General features: G+C 42.1%; 1 protein-coding gene across 1 annotated transcript; it reads right to left on the reverse strand.

The window, feature by feature from the left end:
* Window positions 1-6,371: 6,371 nt before the first annotated feature.
* LOC310833045 (uncharacterized protein) lies at window positions 6,372-8,569 on the reverse strand. The gene is made up of 2 exons (XM_083715399.1): window positions 8,484-8,569; window positions 6,372-7,086 (listed from the first exon to the last, which is right to left on the reverse strand). Exon 2 carries the CDS (start codon window positions 7,066-7,068, stop codon window positions 6,574-6,576), a length of 495 nt encoding a protein of 164 aa, XP_083571525.1. The 5' UTR covers window positions 7,069-7,086; window positions 8,484-8,569; the 3' UTR covers window positions 6,372-6,573.
* Window positions 8,570-10,954: the final 2,385 nt, after the last annotated feature.

Raw genomic sequence — 10,954 nt, forward strand, 5'->3', positions numbered from 1 at the left:
TCAAACACAACTCAAGCAATAAAGATAGTTTCAATTTTCAGTTACTTTTCCTCCTTTTTAAACTCAGAAGAGGACAATGGAAACAGTATCTTTCTTTTATTTAGCTAGCTGTCAAATATGTTCTGTTCATAGTCAATGAACTCTCCCAAAAGTCACTTTTTCTGATAGCCCTTTTCCAGGTTCAGAGCAGTGGTAATTTGATTTTTTACTCTCTCCTGCAGGCTCGCTAGGTCCAGAATTTCCCCCCTCTTCTCCTGCTTCCAAGGGGGGTTTTGTAATTTTAACCAATGGAAATTTAATCCTTTACCAAAGGCTTCCCAAGACTTTAGCTTGTAGCGTCTTTGCTTCAATCTATTTACAAAAAAGGAAGGCAGACTTCCTGTTTAAAACCTTCCTGTTTCGATGTGAAATTAAGGTATTTGAAGATCCAATTTTCCGTTCTACTCACAGGTAGTTGTTTAAAGTCCAATTGTCCACAGGAAAAAGTCAGCACTCTCCGGCAACAGCAATGTGGCTTCACTCCGTGAAAGAAGCAGTCGATTCACCCCACGTCGCTCCGGATCCCCAAAACAGGGTTTCCCCATGAGTAGGGGAGGCGCAAAAGGTGTCAGCCGAATCCCAAGTTCACAAGCTTCTCCTGCCTGTGATTTCAGTGGTCTCTGCCTTCGCTGTGGCGGTGAGACCCTGCTTTCCACGGAGCAAGTTCCTCCCGATCGAAGGAGCTCCGCCATTGCTGGAGGCGCCAACCCGGACGTCAAAACTGGAATGTGTCTCAAGGCATGTTTGCCACCAAAAATTGTCAGATGTTTGGAGGTTTTATACTTCAACTTTAAGAGATTCTGTGCTGGTAGGAAGCTATGGCCATGGGTCAGGTCTCCTTGGAAGCAATTTTGGTGGCTACCTTAGAGGTCTGAGGAAGGTTGGGCTCCTTGGAAGGAAATCCCTGCTGGGATGTTGTGGTAGTACGTACTTTTAGATATATTGAACTCTTGAAGAACATATTTGTGATGATGACAGGAATGACCCTGAATGGGTGAAGATGATGCAGTGTCTTGTCCTGGGACCATCATAGAAGCCAACATCTTTTGCATGAATTCCAGCCGTGTTTCCTTCCTCCTTCTTTCCCCCTTGAAAGTATTTAATCCATGAATGAGTTCAGAGCTACATTGTACTAAATCCGCCTTTGCCTTGTTCATTTCTGCTATCTGTACACTTGTCTACTTGACACTATCCATATTTGCATTAAAAAGCATTCTGTCGTCGACACTCTCCCTCTCCCTCTCTTGTTTGATTTGGCATCTTATGGTGAAAATCCCCCAAAAAAGAATACCAGGGTAGTCTCCCATGTTTGAAAAATCCTGGAATATGTTGGTCTAGAAGACCCTGAGCTAACTGATAACTTAAGGGGCACTTAATAGGTTCAGAAGGCAGTGCACGAGTGGGGAAACATTTGTTGGAATCCTGCCTCGGTCAGAGGAATGTGCCACTCTCCAGGCACCGGCTGAATTCCTTGTTGACCTTCCCCTGCGACTCCCGGCAGGCAAACAGGCAAGATCTGTAATCGGCGATCCTTCCCAGATGTGAGAAGAATACACCACTGCTTCAGTCTCCCCCCTGCTATCCCCAGGGAGGGGAAACAGACAGACAGAAATGTATCTACATGCTTTTATTTCTGTCTTTTGCATCCGTACAGATAAACATGTCTGCACTCTTTTACAACAACAGCAGAGAGAGTATATAAACTCCACCCATGTACATCCTGTCCAGGTCAGATGACACACACTGAGCTAACATCCGGTGCTCAGTACGGTGAATGGACTGCCCCTCTCTTGCCATGGTAACAGTCACAAACATCAACATCCTGTCTGGCTTTCCAGCCACCTGCAGCTGACGAAGCTGCTGCTCGCTGCTGCATTGCTCCTTTTTGGTAACAACATTGGCCTTCCCAATATTGCTGACCACCACACCTGGCATTAGGTATATTTTGTTTCAGACCTCATAATTGCTATTTCTTTTTTTAAAAAAATTAAATTAAAAATTAAAACAAAACATATTATCCAGAAACATACCATCCTTATTTTTTCCCCATTTTTCCTCCCTCCCCCCACCCTCCCATACAAAAGTTGTTGTTATTGTTTAGTCATTTAGTCATGTCTGACTCTTCGTGACCCCCTGGACCAAAGCACGCCAGGCACTCCTGTCTTCCACTGCCTCCCGCAGTCAAACTTATGTTGGTAGCTTCGGGAACACTGTCCAACCACCTCGTTCTCTGTCGTTCCCTTCTCCTTGTGCCCTCCATCTTTCCCAACATCAGGGGCTTTTCCAGGGAGTCTTCTCTTCTCATGAGGTGGCCAAAGTATTGGAGCCTCAGCTTCAGGATCTGTCCTTCCAGTGAGCACTCAGGACTGATTTCCTTAAGAATGGATAGGTTTGATCTTCTTGCAGTCCACGGGACTCTCAAGAGTCTCCTCCAGCACAATCCTCTCTTGGCAACAACAAAGTTGATTGCCATCTCTTTAATTGTTGTAGGAGGGAATACTATTATTCAAATATATTCTGTGTGAAGTCCCTCCCCGCTGGGTCCTAAATAGTTCAACAGTCAGTTCTAGTCTTATGAGAGAAGGAGACAAGCAAGGTGGCTTTCATGTCACGAACCACAAACAAACCAAACTATTATATGGGAGATGCCCAAAGGATAAATGTTTATGGGATTGATGTTTTGTTCAGATATGTGTGTGCAATATGATTCAGCCAAGGTCATTAAAACATATTACTGAAAGAAAATCATTGATATGGCAAATATCCATATTGTTTCTATAAATTTATGAGGGCTGAGGAATGCCATCAAGTGATGGAGGGTCTCTGACTGTACAAGAAGGCAGAGGCCCTACATTATTATTTTTCTACAACAGACACCCCATGTGACCACTACTAATAGATTATTATCCCACTTCTACTTTGGTAGTAACTGTATGGCAGCTGGAAATAGGTATTCTAGAGGGATGACCATTTTTATATATTGATCATTTCACTTCCAGGTATAAAAATAAAAAACCAAGACAGAGGGGGAAATATTTTTGTGGCTGGGGAACTATACAATCATCCCCTTACTTTCACATCTGTTTACTCTCGGAGTAGTAATCCACCCACTTTATAGCTCAAATGCTTAGGTGTTTGCAAAATAAAATAAAAATAAAAATTGGCGAGATTATATTTTCTTGGAATTTGAATGTTATTTGTAACAAACTTGTTCTCAACAGAATTTCCAGCACATCACTTGACCAGTAATCTGGAAAGAAGAGTATGCTTCCATTTTTTAACAGGTGCAATTTAGTGGATGTGTGGCATTTTCTGAATTGGACAGCTGTAGAATATACAGTGGTACCTCGGGTTAAGTACTTAATTCGTTCCGGTGGTCTGTTCTTAAACTGAAACTGTTCTTAACCTGAAGCACCACTTTAGCTAATGGGGCCTCCTGCTGCTGCCGCACCGCCGGAGCACGATTTCTGTTCTCATCCTGAAGCAAAGTTCTTAACCCGAGGTACTATTTCTGGGTTAGCGGAGTCTGTAACCTGAAACGTATGTAACCTGAAGCGTATGTCACCCGAGGTACCACTGTATTTTTTTTTCTTCCAAGCTTCGGTTATTCTCAGAAATTGCAAATATTCTAGTCTTTATATTGGAATTAAACATATTTAAATTGAAGCTATAATCCTATCAGATCATTCCCCTACCACAGTCATGTTGCAAATGCAATATCATATCACCCCTGAACCTACCATTTTTGGCAGTTGGAACCATCCCTATTATACCATGATATCTCAGAGGAGGCAAACCAAATGGCTATAACAAATCATTTCAACAGGAATGCCTCACCTGATGTCCAACACAATATTCTTGGGGATGTCTGAGGCATTTGCATTGTGGATGATACTAAAAGAAATGGAGCTCTCTTCCAAAGACACAAATCATGGCAGAATGCAAGATTTGGAATTAAAGCATAAAGGAGCTGGCCCCAATCATATACATGCCAAAATAATTGCCAAAAGAAAATAGCTAGAGGCTCTCAAATTACACAAAATTGCTAAATCGATACTGTTCTTAAAACAGAACTGTTATGAGGCAGGGGATAGAAACACTAAATTAATAGCAATTATTCCAACTATAAGAAAACTTAAATCTCACATTACTGCTATAAATCAAGCAAATGTCCAATTGATGTATGACCCCAAAGAAATCAATATCCTTTTTTTGCAAGCTACTATTTAAAGTTATATGGATAATCACACCCCAAAGGGAAGATATTACTTATACTAATTACTAATGAAGCCAATTTTGCAGCCAATTGACCCTACCTATAGAGAAGTTTTAAATTAGGAAATTTCAGGAGAAGAAAGTAAATATGCTACACAAAAGTTGGAAAAATGATAGAGCCCTGAGTCATCCATCAATTTCTTTATATTATATTATTTTGTGAGGAGGCAAAATCCCTGATACTTAGTTAGCATTCTGCATCATAATCATTCCCAAGTCAGGGCATGTTTGGAAGGATAAAGATTCTTATTGACCCATAACCCTATTAAATAAAGACAAAAAAAGTTCGCATTTATTTTATTTCGTGTTATTTATGGATCTACGATGTGAGGCATTTGATTGCCCTGAATAGGATTGTTTTAAGATAGTTCTAGTTTATGGCCCTGGATTTAAAGTTTTAAGACCGGTAAAAAAAACAAAAAAACTATAAACCAAGGATTTTGCATCAGTGTGGACAAATTCAGCTAATATTCTATATTGAAATACTGTGAAGGCTGAAACAGGGATATCTGTTGCCTCTCTTTCTCATTGGAGACACTCACTGAAGCAATATGGAATAATCCAAACCTTCATAGCTGGTGAGGAGAGGGTGGTGAATGGGGGTGGTGACTAGATTGTCAAAGTAGGACCTGGGAGACCAAGAGTTAAATCCCCACTTGGCCATGAAGCTCACATACCTCTGCACACATTCCAGCTTCTCAATATCCTTCTTAAATTGTGGCATCCAGAACTGGACACAGTATTCCAGGTGTGGTCAGACCAAGGCTGCATAGAGTGGTACTATTACTTCCCTTGATCTGGACACTAGACTTCTGTTGGTGCAGCCTAGAATAGCAATAGCTTCTTTTTGTGTGTCTTTTTTTTTTTTTTTTTTTTTGCTGCTTTATCAAACTGTTGACTCATGTTAAGCTTGTGGTCCACCAAGACTCCTTAATCCTTTTTACATGTACAGTGGTACCTCTAGTCAAAACAAAAAAAATCCTTCCAGTAGACCTTAAAGACCAACTAAGTTAGTTTTTGGTATGAGCTTTCGTGTGCATGCACAGTGTATCTGAAGAAGTGTGCATGCACACGAAAGCTCATACCAAGAACTAACTTAGTTGGTCTTTAAGGTGCTATTGGAAGGATTTTTTTTGTTTTGACTATGGCAGACCAACACGGCTACCTATCTGTAAGTGGTACCTCTAGTAACGAACTTAATTCTTAGCTCCAGTTTCAAGGCATGTTTTTCCCCTGAATGAATAACTATTCATGGCACTCTGAAGGATGACACTGCACTCATGTTGAAAAAGAGGGAAATGTGAATTTTATCAAGATGACTATATCTTAAATTATTTCTTTTTTTTCCAAGTGAATTTTTATTGTTTTCCTTACATATTCTTTTCCAACAAATTGTAATAGCACCATACATTCCCTTTGACTCTGCCGAGTCGCGACCCCCCTCCCTCCCCACAACTGGTATATTTATCCTCTTTCCATCACGCACATCATTCTCATATTAGTACTATTATACATTGGAGGTATTATGTCAATCCTGCTAGTGTCTTGACCTCTTTACAATTCTTCTTTAAATATTCAATAAATTTACTCCAGTTATTTTGGTATCTTTGATCTCCCTGGTCCCGGATCCTCCCTGACAGTTTGGCAAGTTCTGCATATTCTGTCAACTTCGCCTGCCACTCCTGAATAGTTGGTATATCTTATACTTTCCATCTTTGGGCCAGAAGGGTCCTCACGGCAGCTGTAGCATACATGAACAAATTTTGATCTTCTATTTTAATTTCTGTTCCTATTAAGCCTAATAGACACGCTTCCAGTCTTTTGGGGAAAGTATATCTAAATATTTTTTTGAGTTCATTATAAATTGATTCCCATTTTATGGGAATCTGTCTTAATTTATTTCCACATATAAGTAAAGCATTCAGGGTGCTAGAATGGAGGGCTTCCCCCCCACACCCCAGTTTTAATATGGGCAAAGGGGGCTTCAGATACCTGAAGTCCTGAACAGCTTGCTATGAAGAACTGAGGCTTAGTGTTCAAAAACCAAGACACAAACATTCTAAGAATGAAGAAGCTTTATTGAAAAGTTCAAGGAAATGGTACATAGAGTTGTAGAAGAAGCAAGGAAGACAAACAGTATGGAAGGATCTTATTCTTCTCTACTTTAAAATAAAGGGGCGGGGGTGATTTTTCAGCCATGGTTATTTAGATTCAGCACTTGGATATCAGTTCAGAATATGCTTCTCAGGTTTAATGGGCTTATGAACAGATGCTAAAACGACGCCCGAACCTCTTTCCAAGGAGTGCTCCCCTCCCGTAACCCAAACCATAGCCGAAGCCCCCAGAGCTTCCAAGGAGACCAGACCCATAGCCATAGCCTCCTACGATCCCGGAACCACCAACGGCACATGGAGTGTTGCCTCCAACAGCCACAGGCTCACAGCTGGCAGAGAGGATGGGCCCTGGGATGGTCACAATGGAGGCAGGTGGCTGGATCACGACCTCTGCTGGTGGGATCTGGTTGATGCAGGATGGGGCAACTCCTGCCAGGACTCCAAGGTTGGCTGCTCTTTCAGCACCTCCATATCCATAGCCGAGACCACCAAATCCGTAGCCGAATCCTCCATTTCCATAGCCGAGACCTCCCAATCCATAGCCGAGACCACCATAGCCAAGACCTCCTGCTGAGCCAAACCCAACGGTGGGGGTGGAAGCACAGGATGGGACAGCGCAGGATGGACCACAGTCAACCATTGTTGGGTGGAGGTGAGTCTGAAACCAAAAACACCAAGGGAGAAAATAAGTGTGGGGTACATCACTTCAATGGGGGTGGACCACAGTCAACCATGGCTGAAGAAGAATCTAAAGTATACAATTGAAGAACTGAGTTGAATATGGAGCATGAGAACCAAAGAGGACCAAATAATTATAAAAGCTCAGATATAAGGTACATCAGGGGGAGTCAGTGTGTCGTTTTTTCTGATGTTGCAGACTTCAACTCCCATCAGACCCAACCAGCATGAACAACAGAGAAGGGTGATGAGACTATAGCAACCTCACTATAACTACTGAGTGAGAACTACACCCCTGTGGTAGACGCTGTAGAAAAACCAGAAAATACTCATATACATTAGAAGGATGATTCAGTGATGGTGCTCTGAATTTTAAAAAGCATGCTATGTCTACAATACTATCAAAAACACTTACATGCTGGAGCTCAATAAACCAATAAACCATTTTCTAGCATGGTAGGAATGAAGAGAGAGAGAGAGAGAGAGAGAGAGAGAGAGAGAGAGAGTGTAAAGCTGCAATCCTTTATCTATTTACCTGGGATTAAGCATCTGTGAACACAACAGGGCTTACTTATCAGTAAAATGCAGATATTTTGTGCCTGTGTGCATGCGAGCACCTGTCTGTTTATCCCTGACTGTGTTTAAATTACATTCAGGGAGACAATGGAAAGCTGGTGGTGCCTTCCAAATATCACAATTCTCCCTAACAAATTTAGAGTTCATTAATATGAATTTCCCTGCCAACCTAGCAGTTCGAAAGCACCTCCGGGTGCAAGTAGATAAATAGGGAAGGTAAACGGCGTTTCCGTGTGCAGCTCTGGCTTGCCAGATGCAGCTTTGTCACGCTGGCCACGTGACCCGGAAGTGTCTTCGGACAGCGCTGGCCCCTGGCCTCTTGAGTGAGATGGGCGCACAACCCCAGAGTCTGTCAAGACTGGCCCGTACGGGCAGGGGTACCTTTACCTTTACCTTTAATATGAATTTCCCACTTTAGCCTTCCTAAATGTAAGGTGGCAGAGCCAGCCTCTAATTCCCATCCGCCTCAGCCAGCCTGCCAAATGGCCGAGGATGATGGGAGTTTTGGCTCAACAACATGTGCAAGATCCCTCTTTCTCCTCTTTTCCCCTAGACATGTGTCCCAACCAGCCAGGGATCACATATTAAATATAACTACAGAGGGTAAAGTAGGGTTGGGAAAACTGTGGCCCTCCAGTTGTTCAATATCCCAAGTCACCTTAGGCATCATTCCTAATGGTCAGGGATGATGTGAGCAACATCTCAAGGACCACAGGATAGCCATCCCTGTCCTAACTGGAAAGTCCATCTAGCCTATCCTTTGACAACTCTGGGAATATTCCACCTAGAAAATAGACTTACCTGCTTCTTTGAGAAAATGAAGTAAAGATGGAAGAGTCAGATGGAGCTGTTGGAGGAACTGAAGGAAGTCTGAGCTTTTATACAGTTCTGCCAGCCTCCTCAGTGCATAAGGTGCTGCCCCTTTCCAGCTAATCGTTGTTGGCAATTGTTCTTTCATGTGCAATTTTTTTAAAAAAAAAATCAGTTTGCGAAGCACAAAGAGGGAGGCCACAAAATTAAACTGTGGTAGCAGTGCAACATAATCATGACACCTATCCCTTTGTGCCTCCCTTCCTTTTAATTTTGCTGACCTCGAGTCAAATAGCTGCACTTTGTCTGATGTTTTAAAGCAGAAACACCCAGAGGGAGGAGATGGAGATCATCAAAGCTCTTTCATCAGCACCGGGGTCTGTAGAACATCATCAAAGCTTTTTGCATATGCATACAGGATTCTGAGACATCTCCAGTAACAGTGGAAAACAGTGTCTTTAAATGCCATAGGTACATCAGAAGAGTCCTGCTGAACAAGGCCAAAGAGCCCATCAAATACGACATCCCTTCCTTTCACTTGCCCACCAGATCCCTTACCAAAATGCTAGCAAGCCGGACCTGAGTCCAGCAACACCAACACCAGTTGGAGGGAAAGAGTTGGAAAAGCTACGTTCCCCCATGCTTTCCTTCTGGGATAACCATGAAGTATCTCGTTGTCCACTGTAGGAAACAAGATGCTAGAGGATACAGCTCTTTGGTTTGAGCCAACTGCAATGCTCTTTATATTCTTATCTTCTCCACTTGAACTCGCTCTGGCATGTCAGAGATGTTTCCTTCAGCCTAGCAAAGTTTAGGGTTAATCTGAAGTGATGTACTTCAGAGCAGGAGCAGTCCTTATTTGAAAATAAGAGAAGCAGTAGTGTATGTTTGTATGTGTTTAAGAGATGTAGATACCCCTCCCCCCCACACATAAACACATAATAATAATAATAATAATAATAATAATAATAATAATTTGTATCCCGCCTTCCCTGGCCAAAGCCGGGCTCAGAGCGTCTAACAACAGGTAAAAATAGTACAGTGTACATAAAATTGCACAGTCAATTAATTAAAATACATTCTAGAATCAATTCAGAATCAAATTAATGGCAACCATTGGGTTAGAGCTCTATGAAGATTACAGAAGGAGAGAGGGGGTCAGACTGTGCCTGGCAGAACAGCTCCGTCTTGCAGGCCCTGCAGAACGATGTCAAGTCCCACAGGGCCCTAGTCTCTTGTGACAGAGCATTCCACCAGATTGGGGCCACGGCTGAGAAAGCCCTGGTGAAAAACCCAAGGCAGTGCTCGACAGCTCTCTTTGGCTTCCGCAGCCCAGCCCTACTAAGGGAACTGAAGGATGGGAGAAAAAACTATTTCAGCACCAAGAACCTCTTCCTCTGGGAATCAGTTGCATTGCAGATTCCAGACGCTGTTACGAAATTTGCTTCATGGAACCAAGTCCAAGCCAGAAATATAAAATCAGCAAAGATTTGAAATCAAAAGAAAATGGTGACATTCTTCTTTTTAAAAATGGCTTTTAAAAGGAATTGAAACTTTTATATTGGGAAGCCATGAAATGTATTCAAAGGCTGCAACTCAAAACAAATTCATTTAAAGGCAGAAAATCACACACAAGCATAGCTGGATGGTGGTGACAGGTTGGTGGGTTTTACCTAAGAAAGTCATTCTCAGGTTACATCCATCAAAATCAATTGTGATCACTGACTTGCTGATTGCTTTCAACAGGTCTACTATCAGCATGACTTTAGTTGGAAATAACTAGCATTTCTGCAAAAATCTAACAAGGGAGGTAGATGGATAGCTACAGATCTTTACTGAAGGCACCATCTCATCTATGTGTCCATTTGCTCTTGCATATCGATGGGCCAGACGAGGATAGGGTGATTTCAAAGTTGAATATGGAAACAGATGACTATTGAGTGCTTTTCTTACTTTTGCATTGTGTTAGCTGTTTTGACATTAAAGCTTACAGGCAGTTTAAAAAATCACAAAATCACAGGCATCTAGTAATGTAAGTGAATTTGATATGTGATCTCTAATTGGCTGGGACAGGTGTCTGGTGTGGAATCTGTTGCCCTCAAGATGTTTCTGGATCAAAAGTCTCATCATCCTTGCCTTCTATACCTTCATTACCTCATTTTCAAGAGAGGGGACTTCAAGTGATTGTGAACATTTGCAAACTCTTGCCAATTAGCTGGGAAGCCCACAAGATGGTCATGATTTCACTAGCACACACCCCCGAACTTTGATTCCCAGCTACTGGTAAACAGAGACATATTGTATCTGGCAGTGGAGGCAGAAAACAATGGCAATATTTTGTATGGAAGTCAAATAGCCTATTGAGCCTATTTCCAGCTACTGCCGCATCTTTTAAGATAATGAATGGGGCAGGTTATCTGTTGATCTATCAATCAGTATGAAACATGTAGAAGCCTATTGTT

Source organism: Podarcis gaigeae, assembly GCF_964106915.1.
Source record: "Podarcis gaigeae genome assembly, chromosome: 16".
Taxonomy (NCBI): Eukaryota; Metazoa; Chordata; class Lepidosauria; order Squamata; family Lacertidae; genus Podarcis; species Podarcis gaigeae.